This window comes from Hipposideros armiger, unplaced genomic scaffold, assembly GCF_001890085.2.
Source record: "Hipposideros armiger isolate ML-2016 unplaced genomic scaffold, ASM189008v1 scaffold_295, whole genome shotgun sequence".
Taxonomy (NCBI): domain Eukaryota; kingdom Metazoa; phylum Chordata; class Mammalia; order Chiroptera; family Hipposideridae; genus Hipposideros; species Hipposideros armiger.
The window spans coordinates 188,047-208,372 of NW_017731645.1; the positions used below are offsets into that span (position 1 = coordinate 188,047).

The 20,326-nt window shown below is 51.8% G+C and overlaps 1 protein-coding gene across 1 annotated transcript; it reads left to right on the forward strand.

Annotated features, from left to right (window-relative positions):
* Positions 1 to 8: 8 nt before the first annotated feature.
* Positions 9 to 10,853, forward strand: INSIG1 (insulin induced gene 1). Its single transcript, XM_019659119.1, has 5 exons — positions 9 to 502; positions 3,221 to 3,345; positions 4,561 to 4,727; positions 5,051 to 5,150; positions 8,982 to 10,853. Exons 1-5 carry the CDS (start codon positions 124 to 126, stop codon positions 9,009 to 9,011), a joined length of 801 nt encoding a protein of 266 aa, XP_019514664.1. The 5' UTR covers positions 9 to 123; the 3' UTR covers positions 9,012 to 10,853.
* Positions 10,854 to 20,326: the final 9,473 nt, after the last annotated feature.

Below are 20,326 nucleotides of genomic sequence, written 5' to 3' on the forward strand. Positions count from 1 at the left end.
CCCGTCCGGGAGGACCCCGCGGCGCGGACCGACTTCTCCCGGGCCTCGGACGTGAACCTCGCCTGACCCCGCCGCCCCGCCCTCCGTCTCCTTCTAGGAACGCCTGCCAGCCCCGGGTGCCCGATGCCCAGGCTGGACGACCGCTTCTGGAGCTGCTCCTGCGCTGCGGGCGCCAGGCGCCGAGGCCCCCCGGGAGGGCTGGCGGCCAGAGTCGGGGAGATGATCAGCTCCTCGGTGTCCGGCCCCTCCCTGCTGGCGGCCCGCGGCGCCCCGGACGCCGGCCCCGCGCGTGGGCTTCGCGGCGCCGGCAGCGGCCGCGCCACCGCCTGGCACCGCCACCTGGTGCAGAGGAGCCTGGTGCTGTTCTCCGTCGGGGTCGTCCTGGCCCTGGTGCTCAACCTGCTGCAGGTGCAGAGGAACGTCACCCTGTTCCCCGAGGAGGTGATCGCCACCATCTTCTCCTCGGCCTGGTGGGTTCCTCCCTGCTGCGGGACAGCAGCTGGTGAGTAGACGTGAAAGACGCGTGCTTGACCAGAACCGTTCTGCAGCCTGTGAGAAACGTTTGTTTGAAAATGGAGCCATCCGGAGCGAAAGCATGCACCGCTCCCGCGTTGGTGCTCGGGGAAGGCGGGGGACGGAGAGGACAGAAGCCCCAGGCTCTAGGCTCTGGGGGCTGGAGGGGGCTGGGGGATGGAGAGGAGGTGGGAGGGCGCTGGCTGCGTCCTGCTGCCCCCCCCCCTGGCTGCCCAGGTCCTCCCCTGGCCGCCCTGGCACTGAGGGCAGCGTTGCGGAGCCGCACCTGTCATCCTGGGCCCGCCGCCCTGATTGGTCGCCTGCGGAACTGGTGAGCAGAGGCGCTGGGCCGCTATTGGCTGCCCCAGCGAACATGCTACACTGCTGGGTAACTGAAAACAAACCCGTCACGTGGGCAGAGTGGGCAGAGGTGTTGCCAGGGAGCAGCAGCCTTCCTGCTTCCTTCTGCCTAGTGAGCAGGCAGGGCCAGAGCCAGGCCCTCCCCCAGGACCCCCATCCGGCGGAGGTGTGAGTGCTCCTCGCTGGCCTCAGCCGCGCCAGGAAACACAACACAGGCTCAGCGCAAACTGGGGGCAGGCGGGCTGTTTCCTTTTAGTAGAATTTCTTGGTTATTTAGCTGGTTTGATAAAAATGCTGAATTGATCTCTGCCCAGAAGATGACATAGGGCTTGTGCAGTCACACAGCATTTGTCGGTCAGCAGACATCAGTCAGCTGCCTCCTGCAGCCGCACCCTCACCTCCGCCAGCTGTGGGAATTCAGAGCGAGGACGCCAGCCCTGTCCTGAGCATCCCTCGGTGAGACGGGCAGGACAAACTCAGGACCACAGTGCCGCTGGCTTTGGAGCTCGCGTTTTGGGCTGTTTACTTGTGACACTTTGTTCACTCCTCACAGCAGTGCCCTGCGATAGCTCCATTTTACAGATGTGGAAACTAAGTCACAGGCTCAGCAACCACATCCAGGGGGCACAGCGAGGCAGCGGCAGGGCCACTGCTCATAACTGCATGCTGTCTTCCTGGAGTCTAGGTGTGTCCTCTGCCCCGTAGGGACACACCACCTTCTCAGCAGACTCACTTAAAACAGCAGGAAGGCAGGAGGCTTAGAGGGGAGAGCTGTGTGTTCTAGCCAGGACGCGTCATCCTGAGCATTGTGGTTACTGAGCAGGGGGCAGAATGTCTTCACTTTGTCCTCAGAATTTTGTCCTGCTTTGTTTTTCTCTGAACCCTTGAAGCACACGGCTATACTGTTAAAATCTTTTTTGAGAAATAAACCTGCACACAGACTTCTATTTTTCATACACATTTTGGCCCCCTGGTTTCTTTCTTGGAATCAAAAACTTGACCTTAGAAATGAAACACTTGGTTTAGGCTTTATTTGTGATGGACGCTTCAGGAAATTCCAGGAATATCTGAAACACAGTTTCTCACACCCTACTTTTTTGTTTTTCACCATCAGCCCAGAGCATAAGGGAAACATTTCACAGTACATTTTCACCTACTTAGCTTTCAACCTTCAAAGGTAAGATTAAGTTATAGTGAAGTAAGTTATAGAATGTGGTGTTCCATTTTTCAAAACGCCAAAATTAGAACTTGATGAAATGTAATATGAAATTGAAACTGAAACTTTCATTTGAATGTTTGGCTAAAACTACTCCTTGTTTCTCTGTTCAAGAGCCCAAAATAGTTACCGCTTCCCTCGGTCACCAAGGTGGAGCTTCTGCCTGGCTTTCGAGCCTCTGTACTTGGGTGGCTTCACGTGGTGAACTTGCTTCCTGCCATCGGGTCCCATGGGCCTGTATCCCCACCAGTCACCCCACACCGTGTCCATTCTTGCCTTCCTCTTTTCCATTTGCTTCTCCTGGAGTGCCATACCTTCTCCTCCAGCCCCATCTGAACGCTCGTTTACTCTCACGCCTTAAAATCCTGTGTCTGTGAAAACTTCCTAAGTGTCTTCTAGTTACATAGTCCTCGTCATTTCACACATGAGGAGATGAGCATGAGCGCCAAGTCCCATCACAGCGAGCTGGGAGCAGGGGCCTGGCTGTCTGCGCCTGGTCGCATGCTCTCCCGCAGGCCAGATTTGGACTCGGGGACAGTTCAGCCTGGTTGTCCTGTCATAGCATTGTCACAGGGGTGATGCACAGCGGTGCTTAGGGTCTCCTAGAGTAAGTGCTGTCACCCCCTCACCATCAGATTTAGGACACCGTCTGGCCACATGGCCTCGGTAACCCAGATGTCAAAGTTAGCACAGCAGAAATGTGCCCAGCATCAGTGCTGGCCCGGTAAGGGAAGATGGGACTTGTGCTGTGACTTGTGGCCTCAGAATTCCTCATGGGAATTTACCTCCTTCATAAGGAAATCACACTGATGAAATAGAAGGCACTTCTGCCAGCCTTTAAGTGATTTTCCCTTTGGGTCTATGTGGCTACGCCCTGCTCAACTCACATCTATGTTTAGCTAAACCAAAGAAGAGTGGTTTTGTTTTAAACGTCTCAAAACCCATTTTTTTTGTTTATTTGTACTCAAGGAGAACAAAACTATGAAATTAGTCTTAATTTCAGTATCACGTTATAGCAGATAAACTTTCTAGAAGGACTGGTTTGCGTAGTGTGGTAATAACTGCCACGTGGAGATGGTATCATTTTCAGCTGGTCCATGCTGACGCTGGTATCTTTTCTTGTTTTCACAGCTGTCGTCGGCTTGCTGTACCCCTGCATCGACAGCCACCTTGGGGAGCCCCACAAATTTAAGAGGGAGTGGGCCAGCGTCATACGCTGTGTGGCCGTTTTCGTGGGCATCAACCACGCCAGTGCCGTATCCTTCAGGGACGTGCCGTCCACAGCGTTTCCCTGGGTCATGGGTCAAAAGCACTTCATTGCTTTTAATGAGCGTATGTTATCTCTTAGGTCAGTTGAACCATCTTGAAGTGTTTTATTTTAAAGCCAATTGCTCAGTTTACACTTGGCGGGAGTTTTCCCATGGTCCCTGGAACCCCTCCAGCTCATTTTGGGGAACAGTTAACATAATACCAGGAGCAAGGGGGACTGCTCGCACTCCTGTCAGGCCATGGCTTTGGCTTCCTCTGAGTTCGTTCTGTAAATTCCTGTTTACGGTTGGTTCTACCTACGTCCTTCCATCACGAAGACCGGCCCAGTGCCAAGTGGTGAGAGGGTCACAGCCTTGGCCACGTCTGGGAGGCTGGGGAAAGGCCTGTGTCTGCTTCTTTGCCCTATCCCTGGCTGTGACCACAGAAGTCCCAGGGCTGGTCCAAAGCGCTGTCCTCGGGAACAGCATTCTTAACACCAGTTCCCCCCATCCTGGCACCCCCGGCTGGAATGCACTGCACGGAATCTGCTGTGTGTGCACTCTCAAGAGCAAGGTTCACAGTTCCCAGGAAGACTGGGGATTTCTTTAGCACAACTAGATTTTATTTTCAAATCTTAGGAAAAGACATTTTTAGAGTTACCAATTCCTGTATCTGCTCTTACCTCTATTTTAATGACAAGAATGTCTTCAAAAGGGGGTGTTATAAGAGAGCTTCGCTCTGTCAAATCCGTTTTGTCACCGATGGATGAGCGGTGCTGTGATGAAAGCCAGCTGTGTGTCTCTACAAGCTGAAAGTGTGTGGTGGTGATGCCGTTGTGAAGAGTGGCTTCGTGAAGATGTGGAGTGGAGAGTGCACGTGCAGTTCCACTTACTAATGAAGACGAGAAATAAAAACAGGAACAGAGAGGGCTTACCAGCAAATAGGTTGCTTTGGGGTCGAAATGCCAGCAGAATTTTATACCTGGCTTTCAGGCAGTTTCCTCGTAAAGCTGAGTGTTTGACCCATGGACCCCAGAGAAGTTTTGGGTCATCTTGAGCCCAGGGCCCTTGTCTCCGAACCCTTCGTGCGCTCACCAGGCAGTTTTTATGGACAGAGAACAGAGGTGCGGTGTGATAGTAAACACGCAGGTATAATTTGCGGGGGTTTTGTATGTTTGATAGTATTAAACATCGTTAAACATTCCTTAACATGTGCATCGCCAGAAATTGGATTTTGCCAATAACGTTCAGCTGTCCTTGACGTTGGCAGCACTGTCCTTGGGCCTTTGGTGGACGTTTGACCGTTCGAGGAGTGGCCTCGGGCTCGGGATCACAATCGCGTTCCTTGCCACTCTGATCACACAGCTGCTGGTGTACAACGGTGTCTATCAGTAAGCACGCACTGTCTCCTGTCCGCCCGTCAGGCTGTCACTTAGCTCTTACTAAAAACACCCACTTTGCTAAGACCTTCATGTTTTATTTATACACATGCCACAGACATAGGCATGAAATTCTCAAAAATGCTGCTTGTTGTTGATTCACATGTTAAAAATGCACCATCCACAATTTGATGTAAAGGGACCCCCAACAGGAGCAGGAAAAGCGCTGAGATATTAACAGAGTGCAGTATTTCATGGCTAGCGTGCACTTATGTCCTCAGGAAACAGACTTGCCGGAGGTGTGCTCAGCCACCACGTCCATTCTCTTTCTCCAGGTACACGTCCCCAGACTTCCTGTACATCCGCTCCTGGCTGCCATGTATATTTTTCTCAGGCGGTGTAACAGTGGGGAACATAGGACGACAGCTGGCAATGGTACGTAAAACTATCCCATTCGCTCCTAACCCTATAGTTTCTTAGCTTGATAGCATTGCTTTATGTCATACATTATCATTTGTGCTGCTAAATGTCTAGTTGAGACCCAACAGCAACGATTTTTGAGAAAAGCGTATGTTTAAAAAAACAACAGGTAATGATACCCAGGTCGTTCTTTGCTGAATCATAAAGGTTTGGACGTTTGTAAAACCATAATTGGAAAGCCAGCAGCTTGGGACTCCCCGCTCCTATAGTCACTGCAGAGAAGTGAGTATTGAGACGGCTGCAGTGGATGGTTTATTGTGAGTGTCCTCCCCCCTCGCAGGGGTGCAGGGGACACTCGAGAAAGTGCGTCAGAGGCAAACAGAGCCTGAGGCTGCAGAGACGCTGTAGGTGCTGGGTCGGGGCCTGGCTAGAGGGCAGTGCCCACGCGGACGGGGGGAACCCTGCCTGATCACTGCCCCTCCTTCCTGGAAGAGAAAGAAAGAAACATGCCCTCCCATGGCACAGAGCCAGGTTCTGAGAGCCAGTAGGGCAGACAAAGCCAGGGGTCACGGCAACAGCGCTTTCTGGTTGTTAAAAGTTGGCATTTGAACACTTTACTAAGAGAAAATTAAATGTGGACACCTGTTACTTCAAGTTCACTTTGAGTCCAGGGCTGAAATAAAATGAGCTGAAAAATGGAACTAGCCTCTTAGAAGGACCATTGCTTTCAGAGAGAAACTGGAGCTTTCTCAGGAAACTTATCTTGGTCCCTCGTATGATATCTTTAAAACAGGACTTTTTTTTTTTTGGTGCCAGCTGGTCTCTCTGCCCTTTTGTTTGTCTTTCACCCCCAAAATGTCTGTAAAGGAATCTCCTGAAAGCAATAGAGCGTCTTACGAAAGCCACGCCTTGTGGGAAAGTCGCCATTCTCCAACTCGCTCTCCATTCAGTTGACTTTGGAACCTGGCAGCCCCCTCGCCCCCTAGCAAGTCCTCTGTCCACCTCAGCCTGGAATACGGAGACTTACGTCCGTGGTTCTTGCCTCCCATGAGTGAACAGAGAGCCTTTAACATTAACGCTGCCCCTGCAACAATTAGATACATGCGTGAAGCCAAAAGTGTACTCGTCATGAGACCCCAATTGGAAGTGTAGAAAATTAGATTGCTCCAGCTTATGTCCCGGCTGAAGAATAAAAAATACATTTATAAGGTTTGTTTCAGAAAACTGACTCCCTGTAGTATTGGCTGCCCCTGCCTAACTTTGGTTTTCCATGGGACCTTTTGTTTTGGGGGCTTTTCCCACCAGGCAGCTGCAGGCGGTGTTCAGCTTAACAATAACCCACAGCCTTTGGACCAACTGCAGGCGGTGTTCAAAATGGGCCTCCCGCCAGATCAGGGACCGTCTGCTGCCAAACTCCGACTGGAGAAGGTTCCGAGGCCAGAGAGCCTCAACCAGGGAGCACAGAGGCCCAGCCTCCTCACAGGCAGGGCCACTGCACCCTGTACTGTAGGGTTTGGTGTGTGCGTCCCCCGTTGTCAGCCTTAGGAAATGTTTATTCTCTACAAAGCCACACCATGCTAGAATCTTTCTATCAAAGGGAAAAAGCTACAGCAGCAGCCTTAAAAAGAGCAAGTGACACATTTTCTTTCTTGGAGGAGTTAGACTGCTTCAGCTTGTATCCTTAATTATTTTCTTTCTTCGAAGAAATGAAAAAAATGAGCAGCTTTCTTATTTAATTACATTTGCAAAAACAGGCTTTGCTCAAAATCTGAAAACTCATTTCCTTCCTTAAAACCCAGGAATGCATTCAGTGCCTTAGAAATGGGACTAGTCAGCATGGCTCTGTTTCCTCAGGCGGGGCCCACAGCGACTATCCCCGGAAGCTGTCACAGCCCCCCCAGTCCTTTGCACTCATACCATTTAGATAAGAGACAGGCCTGGCGTGGTGGTGTAGAGCCAGCTCAGACGAACGGGCGCTTGGTGTGAAGGTGGCCCCTTCAAGTATCAGGCTTCTGTGCCGGGCTGTGACTAATGACAAAGATGAAGTCTGGAGGTAAAGGGACCCGAGGTGGGCACTCCACTGGGCTCTGTGACCAGACCTGGCCAAGCCCGGGTCACTGCCAGCTCATATGCCTGCCCATCATCGTGGCGACAGTGTCACCCCCGAGCCCTCTGTATCCTTGCCCCTTATTCCGCCTCAGTCCCCTTAAAGAGCCTTCCTGTCCTTACTGCTGCTCCCCTCTGAAGAAGTGTAATTAGTCATCACCGTCACCGATAGGCTCTGCGACTTTAAGTGAAACGACGTAGAACGAAACCAATTTGCTAGGTTCCTACAGCCTGCCACCGGCATGTAACGATATTGTTCGAGGACCTGCCGTCATCACCTTGCGAGGAGAGCCGTGCCCAAAAGCTACGCTGGGCTTTGCTTATAGTTAATGGTTCGAGTAGCTTTTCCTGTGGTATTCGTTGTCGGCCTGCATGTTTAGAGGGAAATCATGAGTGTAGCATCATTTTATAGAATTCGTGTCTGTTGCTGCCTGTAGTATAGTCTTTTCTCAGAAAAGTTAAGGCTTCCAGCTGCCACAGCCGTGAGTGGGCTCTGCCTCCCATGGCCCCAGGACCACGGTCACAGCACATCCCTGGCAGTGAGAATGGCGTTTGTTTTTCCCATCTGTGAGTGACCCAGTTAAGCCACTAACAAGCGTAGTGACAACACTGTTACTGTTTTTGAGGGGCGTGCATGGGTATTGTGCTAAACGTTTTCTGGTAGCTGACTTAGTCCTCCGCAGATGGAGGCAGGAGCCGTTCTCAGCCCGTTTTGAAGACGAGGGGATGGAGGCTTATGGAGGCGAGCAGCTTGCCCAGGTGGTGGCAGAGCGAGTTGGACTCGTGCTTCTCCTGCCCTTCATGTACAGTTCATGGCTGTCATTCATCCTCAAAATAGGTTTCTATGAATTTGTGCAGGCGTCCTGGGTTTACTGCACGAGACCTGTTGCCACTTAAAATAACTGCCCTCAGGCAACCCGGACCAAGGTCCCTGTGCCCAGCGCTCTGTCCACCTCAGGCTGATGGCTGTCTGCTGTCTGGTCATTTGTGCTCTGAGGCTGGTGCCACCCCTAATTTGTTCCCCACAGACTACGTTCTAGTCCCTCTGTGTGTCAGCACTCTGGAGAGCCAGGCTTGTCTCCAGGTTGCGGTTCGCTCGGTTTCCTCTGGTCGGAGTTACCTAGGACCTTCTTCCTCTTGTTCGTACTTAACAGTTGGTCACGCTTTCAATGACCAGTTCTTAAGTCTGTGTCCCCAGCATAGCAGTTAGCCACCCAAACTGGTGACTACACGCCTCCCCAGGCTTCTTACACATCCAGTCCCAGGAGGCCTGTGACTTTGTAGGTCAGCGCTCTTAAGGTTGAGGTCATGCACCTTGCAGTACGATTGCCTAGTGGGGGCCAGGGGGAGCCCCTCTGCTGTCCTTGGGAAGCTTGGTGACCTTGGGAACATCATTTGATCTTCACATCTGCTCCTTCGTCAATGAAACACCTGCCCTATATTGAGAATTTTCCTGGCAGGGCCTGGAAAACGGTCACAACTGCGGGGTCTGCCACAGGTGTGTGAGGCTCCACAAGCAGGTGTATGTAGAGGCTTTGTAAGCTGCAGGGCTCTTTCGGCTGTGGCCCCGTGGCTAGCAGGGCTTGTCTTCCACTGCTGTTGGCCACACTTCCTGTCTCCATCATCTCACCCCAGTCAAAGGAGCTTTTCATCTTTCGCCTTTCAGGGTCTGCTTAATTGCTAATTAAAATCTATATCTCTAGTGCTCATTTTCTCTCTTTTTCCTCTTTTTACTTGTAGGGTGTCCCTGAAAAGCCGCACAGTGACTGAGTCATCTACCCATGGATTCTGAAGAACAGCAAGATGTGGGAGAAAACCCATGCTTCAGATTGTGACAAAGATGATCTTTTTTCCTCAATAATCTATTTAGATTGGGCTGACTGTACAAGTGACTCCTGGGGGGAAGAAAAAATCACCTATTTTAGAATAGCAAAGTGGGAAGAGTGACTACGTGCCTGAAGTGTCACCTCGGCTGTCCTCGTACCTGCACGTGCCCTGCAGAACCGGGGCCCCTCGGCCGTGCCCGAGCATCCGGTGTCATCCATGTTCTAGAAAGCAAGTTGCCACACGTCAAAACCTTGAGCTAAAGCCCGGCTCGCAGCCCTGTGTGGGCGTCAACAGGGAAGACAGCTCGATGGTACTTAACCAAGGTGGAGTGTGGTGGCATAGGAATATTTATCCAAAAGGTTTTTGGTGGTTTTTTTTTAAAATAGGGTTGTGCAGAAAAAGAAACAAGCCACGGCGAACATAGCGGGTCTCAGTGCCCACGTGGCCACGCGCGCGTGCCTGCCTTGCCGTGAACTCGGTGCAGACAATCCGAGAGCAAAAGGCCATGAAAGGTCAGTTCTACACTGTGAAACACGGAGGTCTCCACCTCGGTGTTTATTAGGAAGTCTTATCCAAAACCCGCAGTCGTCTCAGAGCGAGCACCTGTGAGCCGTGGAGTTCGGGGTGTGCGCCCCACAAGGTTTCTTTGCTACTCCAGAGTGTAGGGACTCTGTTTTTCCCCACAGCCCTATGGAATCTGCAATCTGTGATTGCCTTGTAGGAAAAGGAGTGCGGGGGTCACTGCATTACCCATTTGGTGTTTCTGAAAAATGCAGAGATGTTGGCGAGTGCGATGTCTTCGTGGAAGGGTGTAGACCATATCAGACCCGGCTGGCAAGTATCGGGTCGTTAACTTCAAGTGCAATGTCTATGAAAACCAATCTGAGCCTTGTATTCTCTTAAATATTTATTTTTTTTTAAACGTACGAGATGTTAAAAAGAGGGTTTCTCCATTCATTTCAGTGCTGCATGGAGGCAAAATTCAGCAATAATTTCTTTTCAGTTGTGAAGTTACTTTGTTGGCGTGCCCTCCACTGAGCCCTAGTCCTTTGAAATACTCCAGTTTTGTGGGTTTTAGTAAACGTGTAATTTTTACTTACAATTTTTTTTTTTTGTATTTTGAAATTTAAGTGTTTCTGGTTTGTTTTCAATTCTGTGGGAGCAGCTTGATTAAAAGAGCCGTTTGGATGGGAGTCAGCAGGCCCGACAGTGGACGTGCGCACTTGGTTCTGTCTCGGAATGATCCTTGTGGCAGGGGTTCTGTTGTTTTGAGGAAAATGTCATAGTAAATTTTAAGTTACTATAGCTAATTTGTTTTAGAGGAATTTTGTTCTAAAGAAAATGGGATCATTCTGAACTTTGCAATGACCCCTTACACATTTTCTGAAAACGAGAACGAATGATTCGCTGCAAAGATTCTTTTCAATGAAGATGTCAGCATTATGAAAAACCGGAATTTATTAGCTGAAAGCAGTCATTGAATCTTTAAAATATACTTGATCTTGCACAAACAATAAGTATTCTTTTCTCTTCAACTGGAAGCAAACCTGTATCTGTTAGAAATAATGTAGCCAAAAACTGTGAATCTGAAGACTTTTCGCCAATTCTTTACAGCAAGTGTATGAACCAAAGTGACTTGAGTTTGTAAAGGTGTAAAATAGCGTGCACGGAATTTGCGCTGCACCAGATGGGAACATCCAGTGAGACCCTCAATTCACTAAGTCGCCAGCGTCGTGTTCTTTTTGCATTCATTTTTTTTAATTTCTATTAAAGGTTCAAAACCAACCATTGTGTTTATGGGTTTTTCTTTAACAGGGGGAATGGAAAAAATATTTTAAAGCTCTTAAAACTTGAGTGAATTTCCACACAACCTCTTGGGAAAATCCCATCTTAGTATATTTTTTCTTCGCGGTGAGAAGTGTTATGCAGTAGTCGTCACTTTTAGCCTTTCCTGCGGTCCCTTCTCGGGAATGCTGCGTTCTATCTTGGAGCGAGAGGACGGACCCCTTCTCTCTGGTCCAGATAAGTGTCTGGGGGCTTCTGGGCTCCCGGCAAACAGCCTGGGGAAGGGTGGACCATCTGAGCCCAAGAGCACCTGTGCCTGCCGCTGGGGGCTGCTGGATAGAAAGCCGCCGTGGTGACTGGAAAGGCATCCTATCCACCATACAGCACGTTGCCCTGTGTATCTGGCCACTGCCCAGGTCTGTGAAGGTGGCCCTGTGAGCGGCCGTGCCGGATGCCAGGCTCAAAGCCGTGGACAGGAGTCAGAACCGGCCTCAGAGCCTCCGTTCCAGGGGTCACTGTGCCAAGCTGGAAAAAGTGTGTGAAGGAAGGAACCAAGAAAGGGATGAAGGGGGTGTGATGGTATTTAATTCTTTTTAAAGTAACTTGTGCATGGTTTGGCACCTGGAGTAGCCCAAGAAGCTTCGCAGCAGGACTGGGAGCTTTGTCACTCTGACGTATGGGGGTTTTGTCATGAGACCTGACCTGCTGACCTCTGCAGAGGGAACCAGGGCTCTGCTGGAAGCTTCTGACCTCCGCTGGGGTAGTGGTGATGACAGGGAAGCTTAGGGGAGAGGAAGATGCTGGGGACACAGGAGGCCGCAACCTGCCCCCTCCTGCAGGTGCCAAGGCAGAGGGAGGAACCTGGCCCCGGTGGAGCTGGGGACACTCCGCCTGGGGTGCAAATTTCCCAGAAAGCCGCCCCATAGCCCCTCAGAACTCCCAGGATGCCGAGAGCTCCCCCAGCACTCATGCTGCGTTTAACACAGCTTTTGTAAAATGTAGTTTAAGTTGTAAAATAGCACCTAAATGACGGTAGAGAAAGGCCTTAGCCGATTACACTCCACCCAATACATTTCACAGCATAGCCCAAGCCCATAGGTTCCTCCCACACTGAACATAAAACGTCATGTAAATACTTCCCTCGTCACATGCACTCGAAGACTTTTGCCTAAAATTAACCTAATTTATGTGGATCCAATGTTAATGCCCACCCTGAACTAGTCTAAACCCGTGTTTTGGAATGAGGTCGGGGAGTGGAACGTTTCTTGGAATTTTTTTCTGGTCCATGAGCAAGTAATTGAATTGCCTCACTTCTTTCAAAGGCAGGGTGCGCAATTCACAAAGGGCCCTGGTTCCTTCTTTTCACACGAGGAGCCCCAGTAACTAGGAGCTTGGGATGGACACAGGGCATGGTGTTCGTTCAGCTAGTTTCAGAGCCACCTGCGCTCTTACCTGAGGAATGCTGCTGAAAGATTTGTCGAAAGACGCGTGAATCAGATGTAATCAAGTCACTTGGTGCCCCGTGTCCCACCCTTGAATTGCAGACATTCCCTAGATCTTGGTGGTAGAGAGGCGAGGGCAAGCCAACCAATTACAATCTGTTCCTGTGTGATGTGCAGTCTGCTGCACACAAGAGACCAGACAGGTGTCAGGGTCACACAGCAGAGGACAGGTCCCAGGGGTGCTTCCTGGAGGCCGCCTCCAAGTGCGCGGGCGCGTCTCGGCGCAGGCCGGGCTTCCAGTGTGCTGCCTCCCACCCCGCAGGCGAGGTCCCATCCTGGATGCGGGTGCTGCCACACTCAGTGTCTGTCTGTGCAGGTGAGCTGTGGAGCCCTTGGGTCATATCCCAGGCACGGGCGGGTTGACTGGGAAAACTCCCTTCTGCCCCACAGCCCTGGCGCCGGCTTCTACTGGCCAGGCCTGCCTGGGCCATGGGATCAGCCCCGGGCCATACTGGCCGCCAACTCAGCGGGTGTCACTAGAGCCTTGGGGCAGCCCTTCATGCCCGCTCGCCCTTGTCATGTGCACACTTCTGCCCTGAGAGTGCCTTTTCAGGGCACAGTGCTGCGTGCTCTGACATGCAGCACATCTGCTACTGCCCTTCAAGTCGAGTCCCGTTTGCCACCTGACTGCTCGCAGGCCCGTTGGCATTCCTTCACACCCAGGGGCCTGCTGACCCGTGCCAGCTTCACCCTTTCCCCTAATTTCACATCAATCACATGCGTTGTTGCAAAAACCCAAGTAGAACAGGCAAGTAAGAGCAGCTCAAGCCTGAGAAAGACTCCAGGGGAGGAGAGTGGCCTGACAGGGTCCCTGGCGTCAGCATGGGCTGCCAGGAACCAGCTCCACATTCCTGCCAGCCCTCCACACCACTGACCTGTTGGGCCATCCCTGGGCTCACCTCCTGCTCTGTCACCCGTCACCACTCAATGTCTTCCTCAAACACCAGCCAGCTGCAGAAGCCCCTGGAGAAAGGTCAACATGCCAACAAGTCACTTGAAAGATGGTTTCCAAGTTCCACCAGGTCAAAGCAGGGAGAGCCTGCCCTGAATCCCACCTTCCCGGGTTAGAGACAAGCCCTGAGTCCTTCTAGAAATTGGGGCACCCGGAAAAGCTCTGCCTGAATGTTTCTCGTCAAGGAAATGGTTGCGTTTCCTGAGATCCGGGATACAGGTACTTACAGTTGTACAACTGGTCGTTTAAAAACATTAAGAAAAATGTTACCAAACGCTCCATGTGTCCAGAAATGACTCTGTGCTCAGGAAGCAAACCCGACTCTTGTCCTGATGCAGCCGTCAGAGCCCCGCAGGAAGAACATGGATAGGTCTTGGGGTCCACTGTTCTTGTTATCTTAGTAACCCCAATCCTGCTCCATACTGGGTATTCAAGAGGAAGGGAGGGAGGCAAACAGCTAAACCAATTTTTAACTTGAAATAGCCTATCGTTTGCAATCTGACACCTGAACTTGGTACTTGGTTGTCAGCGAAAAGCATCAGATAATTACTACCTGAGGACATTGGTTCTCCACAAAGGAAGAAGGGAGTAGGGAAAAGCTTCCTTTTTCTGAATGGTATTGCCTCGTGTTTTTTACTCCAGAGGCTCCTTGCTCGTGGAGGCGTTTCTCCAGGGCTCACTGTTCTGTACCCTCGGTGTCACTAAGTTGTGTCCTCCCTGCCCCCTGCCACAGAGGAAGGCACGTGGAAGTCCTCACCCCAGCACCTCGACATGGAACCTAATTTGGAAACCGGGTCTTTGCAGGTGTAACCAAGTTAAGGTGAGGACTGAGGGTGGGCCTGGTTGCCTAGGACTGGTGGCCTTGTCCAAGGGGACCTGTGCATGCAGACAATCAAAGTGAAGATGGACATACCAGGAACGCCCGAGGTCACAGAGGCAGAAGAGGGGCCTGGGACACCCCCTCCCCAGCTGTCAGCGGGAGCATGGTCCTGACTTCAGACTCCCAAGCCTCCAGAACCGGGAGATGACAAATCTACCATTTGTCGTTCTCTACAACAATTTTACTGACCAGGAGCCTGAGAGAGGGTCTGTCAGAGGTCCTACTTTACTTGCTCGCTCGTTTGAACTTCCGGAGTTTCTAAAACGGCGCCCAAATCCCTTTCTTTTCCTGAACAAATGTATTGAGCCCAGACTGTTTATCATTGAAACTGACAGGAAGTATCTGCTATAGGATTCATGGTTGTAGATTTCTGTTGTTTGGACATTCTCATGGGTAGAGCCATTTGTTTTCCCAGGCAAGCCGAGAAGGGAGGTGTTAGTCCGGATGGAGAAAGCGTGGGGAAAGTTGCCTGCACATCAGATGGGGAGACAAAGCCAAACGCTGAAAGGGCTCCCGAGTCAACAAGGAAAAGTTTGCCGTCTTTGTGTAAACATAATCGGCTCAGGTTCAAATCCGCACTAACCAGGTAGACAGCCAACACCTGGTGTCAAATTCTCCTGCTGAGATTAGTTAATCTCCCCTCTGCAGCCTGCCCTGGGGGCAGGGACTCCAGAAAACAAACAAGGCAGTGACAGCCCCAGGCAGAGGTGACCTCCGTTCTGGGGACCTCAGGCCAGGCTCACTCAGGTGTGGCAGCCAACCCGCTCGCTGTCCCACGGCCCTCTTCCCAGGAGCCCAAAGACACTCCCATGGAAACATGGGGACACGAAGCGGCTACGGTCCAGTGCCCACGTGGGAAACGCCCAAACCTGCAGAGAGCTTTTATAAGAGTTCATTGGAGCCAAGCTGACAACATTGCTGGGGCGCAAGATCTCACGCTCTGGGGAGGAACAGTTTCCCTTAAGCATTTGAAATTAAGGAGGGGACAAGGAAGATGGCGGAAGGTGGGAAAAAGCAAAGCCAGATTGGATTACAGGAGAGTTAACAGGATTATGTGCTCTCCTGAGGGTGGTTACTCCTATTTCACAGGTGTGGCTACTTGGATGCACAGAAACAATGGACGGGGCCTGCTTAAGGCAAAGACAAGCCTTTCACTCAAGAAGTAATAGGCCTGGGGCGTGACTACCCACCTACCTGCCCAATTAGGAATTTATGGTCAGATCCCCCATTCCACCCCACCCCCTGGCAATCTCTCTCCATCACTTCCACCCCTCCGCCCTCCACGCCCCCATCTATGAAAGAACAGCCTTGGGCCCGGCCAACACCCTCTGCAGACACGTGTTCCCCGTTTCCACAAAGTGCTTTGTGATTTTTGACCGAACGGTGCTGGCGCCCCCTGGTGGCCACAGCCATACCTGCATCCTCCCCTCAGACCAATTCCCTCAACAGAAATAAATCAGGGTCTACGGATATTTTTTAAAAGGCCAATCTCCGTGGGAGTTTGGATGCTGAAAAATGTTGTATGTGATCTAGTCTCTTTCGGAAGCAGCGCAGAAACAGGACGGAGCTTTTGCAATGTGTTCCCCGGGCTTATGGGGACTGGGACCTGGGGCTTGCTGAAAAAGGCGTGATTGAGAATGGGGTGACACAGAAGGGGCCAAAACGCAAACCACCAGAAGGTCAAATTAACAATGCAGAGCAAATAGCCACCGCGTGCGCCCGCCCAGACCCCGCCCCCATCCACCTTACAGTCTGTTGGGGTTTTTTTAACTAGCTGCTCACACCCCAGTTATAATCAGATGCCTCTCCCTTCCCAGGGTTTCCAGCGACTCCAGAGACCGTTCAGACCCCCGACCCCCCCCCCCCCAGTGCTGCAAGAGGAAAGCGGGTTCCTGTTTAAGTGGAGGGCTCCGCGCGGAGGGATCTGCGCGGTGGGCATCGTCAAGGCTCAGCTGCGAGCGGAGGGGTGCCAGGTGTGCCCCTGCCTGCAGGTGCCTCTGGCTGCCAAATTCGCCTGTTTGACCTGGTGGGGAAACGGCCTCCATGAATCTCCAGCTGCTCCTGCCTGCTGTCGAAACCTGGAAAGGGAAAGGAGACGCTTCTGCACAATCACCTGAACCAGCAAGGTAGGAGCCCGTGCCCTCGGGGCCCAGGTAAAAAAAAAACGCTAACAGATGCTGCCCCCTCTGCCAGGTGAATTTTAAATGAGTCACTTTGGTAGCAGGCGCATTCAGGAAGAAAAATACCCCTTTTTTTCCATTCATGGGGGCAAACCGCTGGAAATCCTATTAGTGAGAGAAACAGAAAAAGGGCAGGGAGTTCTTCCTGCACACAGGCCACGGGGAGGGGCCCCGGGTGCCGAGGGAGGTGAGGACACCCACTCAGGCCCTCCAGACACATTGGCATTCCTCTCCCATTGCTTCTGTGTCACTCCAAGCTTTGCCCTTTGTAGCCAAGGACAGAACCGTGGTCTGGAGAGAGTGACAGAGCTGGCCGAGCCCAACCCTCTTAGCCATGTGGGACCATAGAAGGTGCTAGGAACAGGAGAGCCTTCCAAGGAAAGGAAGGAAGGTCCCCAGGCACTGTCCACAGGCTCCGGGGCCACTGCCCGCAGGCTCCGGGGCCACTGACGCTGCTGAGGCCTCCACAAGCCATGCCCCCCAGGGGACCTTTGCCACAGAGATAGCCAGTGTCAGAGACACCATGGCTCCAGATATAGACCCCAAGGGGTCCAGAGTGGGTTTCTGGCCAGAGGCACAGCTGTGTGGGGGTCCCCCCGCCAGGCCCAGGAGTGCGGCCGAATGGAGACCAGCACTAAGCTGAGAAGACGGCAGAGGTTCTCAGGGTCTCCCCACCCTGAACCTCTCCCCTTGCAGCCCCACCAGGGTGGCGGACGACCTCACCTCTTCCCCCAAAGAGAGGTCAAGATGCTGAGCCAGCAAAGGGCCAGGGACAGGGGACAGGATGCTGGCATTTGGTGGCCAGTCCCCCACAGCACCATGGACGGTTCCAGCACAATGAATGATGGGCCGAACGGCACTCACACACGGCTCTCACGCCAGCTACACCCATGCTGCCACGGTGGGTACATCCACCTTTTTAAAAATGTCAGAGGATCCAAGGACATTATCTCTGTCTTATTTTATCAAAATAATCATTGCTTTAAAAGTAACATTGTTTCTCTGGCTTATGATACAAAATAGCAACCAATGACACCCCCCCCCCCAGCCCCTACTCCCCGCCATCTGATATTTCTGCACCAGGCAGCTATTTCCAACTGTTTTAGCTGTTGCTTCTAGAACCTTCCTTGTGTTGATAAGCGATGTAACTGCCATTTCTTGGCCGATTCCTCCTTTGGAATCAATGATTCAGCTCTTTCGTGCACACTCACATATGTGCCCTCTGCAGGGACATAGACACTGTGGAGTGAGCTGACAGCGCAGGCCAGACCCCCAGTGCGCACGCGGCGTCACCGCCCTAACCACAGAGGGAGCCCTTTAGGGGAGCGTCCACCATCCGAGGAGGACAGGCAGCTGGAGTCAGGCCCAAATGCAGCCCTGGGGGAAGAGGCCATCACTCTGCTGAGGAGGGGGGTGGCTTTTTCTTTTTAATCCGACAACTGTGATGAAGCTGGCAACAGCACAGCAGCAAAGCAAAACCATTTGTTGTTTTTCCACTAAGCGAGTCTAAAGCACAGATCTGAGCAGGTGCAAGGTTATCATTTAATTTGTCTCTATTCCATTTCCTAGTTTGCAAGGGCTCCCCTGGGCCCTGGGGGGAACTGGTTTAAACCGTTTGGGGCACCAGTCATTTCAATGCTTTTAACAATTTAAAAGCAATGAAATAGCAGAAACACTCCACCACCAAAACATCAATGCAATTAACCCACTGGACAAGACCTCGTGGAATATTACCTAAACAGTGCTTTGGTTAGACTCAGATGTACATGCTGTCTCTAAAAGACGCTGCTAGAAAAACGACTTTCTCCAAAGCAGGTACAGTCTTGCCCAGAGATTCTCAGAAGGTGTCAGCTGTACACCTGAGCCCTCACCTTTGGAAATGACCAGGAGCTGGCAGCTTGCCCCCGGGGACACCCCCCCTATGGGGACACCCCCGCCATGGTCCTGCTTGGCTGGCCAGGCACTGTGCCTGCTCAGAGGCCGGACACAGTGGAACATGGCGGACAACCGGCTGCACCCCTCATCTGAACCAAACCATTAGGTAAATGTGATCTTACCTATGAGCGGCTGCTCACAGGGGAGACAGGGTGAACACTGGCCCCAGGAAACAGGATCCCCATCCTTGGAGTTGGGTATAGACCTCCCAAGTGAAGGGACATGGCACAGGTGGCCTGGACTCGTGGGATGGAAGTGAGGGTAGACACTTGGAGAAGAAGAACGGAGGAGCCCCCACACGGGGACATTTGGTGCTCCCCCTGGAATTCCCCCACCGTGGGTCATATGGCATGTTTTTTATGTGGGAGGCACCCCCACCTTTTATTAGATTTTAATCAAGAATGATCCTGTTAAATATTTACGATTGCCTTTAGAGGACGACAGTTTTAAGGAACCACGTGATAAAGAGAAGAACACGGGGAAGCATAAATCTTTAAAATCCATTCCCTCCGTACAATATTTCCATGAGGGGCTCAGTGTGGCTGAAGTGTAAGGAGAACCCATCACAAGTATCCTGCCTGTGGCCAATGACTCCCGTCCCTCACGGCCCAGGGCCACCCATCCCCGTCACCAACCCCGGCTGCATGTACAGAAACTGATACTGCCTGACCCACCAGCGAGGCCACACAGATCAGAGAGGCGTGACTTGGTGAATCCCCACTAAGTGGAGTGGTTCTCTTGCTGAATTAAACACTCCCTTTTGGCATGGGAAAAACACACAAACACACACACACCACACACACACATACCACACACATACACACCACACACACATACACACCACACACACACACACACATGCATACACACACACACACATACATGCATGTACTCTTGCTTTGTGCTCTCATATGCTCCCTTTCTCACCCCTGCTGCCTCCCGGGACCCTGAGGGAAGCACCGAAACGCAAGAATCAAGGTACTCAGGGAAGCCCCCAGCTTCCTCCCTCCTACTGAGAAGGCAGGACCTCGGATCCCCCTTATCTACCACGTGCAGCCACAGGGACACAAGAGCAAACACGAGCACTGGGAAGGGACTCTGGGGACACTGGCACACCCATCTGCCCGCCTCTCCTGACAGGGCTCTTCCTATACCATTGCCCGCCCCTTGCAAACATCTTTGCTCTTAACTTCAACTGATTGGACAAGGCCCGCCCACATTACGAAGGGCAATCTGCTTTCATCAAAGTCTCCTGATTAAATATTAATCGCGTCTATTGAACTCCTTCTCAACAACACCCAGACTGCTGTCGGACCAAACACGTGGGCACCAGAGGCTGGCCTGGTGGACACAGAACACTCACCCTCAAAACTGCCATCAGGAGCCCCCCTCTTCCATCCCATAGACTTTCACCAACACTTTTTAATGTGTTATTGTAATTATTTCATTTGGAAGGAAAACAGGAACTTTCTCTAAAACCAGTGCCCTCCAGTGGGCAAAATCTCCACCATCGAACCAGGGACCTGGGCCAAAGAGGACCCCGGGGAGGGCAGCTGTGGTTCTTTCATCTCTAAACGGTGGTGGAAAAGCAAAGAGGTGTATGCAGGCAGTGGCCACACAGCCACAGCCACCGCACGTACTGTCTGGCCCTTTGCAGAAAGCAGCGGCCTGCCCCTGATCTAAGCTTCCCCGATTTTCTCTCTCCCTGGTTTTCTTCACACTCTAGCACCCCCTGTTTTCTTGATGTGTATTTCTTACTTCGCCGAAAGCTCCTTTGTTGAGATTAAATGTGTTTCACTGGTGTATCTTGGTGTTACTCTCTCCCCCACTGGGACCTCACTCCAGGGGCCTGTCTTGCTCCTCAGTGTATGTTCTTCACCTACAACAGGACCTGGTCAACTCATAGCAGGTGCTTAATAATCCTTGTTGAATAAATGAATGCTTCCATAACGATAACACCTGTAACCACTTTCGAGGCTTTGAAGTGCTGTAATTAGAGAGCACAGCTTTGACTTCAGGCAGAT

Bases quoted from the DNA above. Each gene is read 5' to 3' on its own strand.
- INSIG1 (XM_019659119.1), top strand. From the start codon at position 124: ATGCCCAGGCTGGACGACCGCTTCTGGAGCTGCTCCTGCGCTGCGGGC. The intron at 3,346-4,560 runs GTATCCTTCAGG...GTGCATCGCCAG, and splicing joins GCATCAACCACGCCAGTGCC to AAATTGGATTTTGCCAATAA. The intron at 4,728-5,050 runs GTAAGCACGCAC...CTCTTTCTCCAG, and splicing joins GTGTACAACGGTGTCTATCA to GTACACGTCCCCAGACTTCC.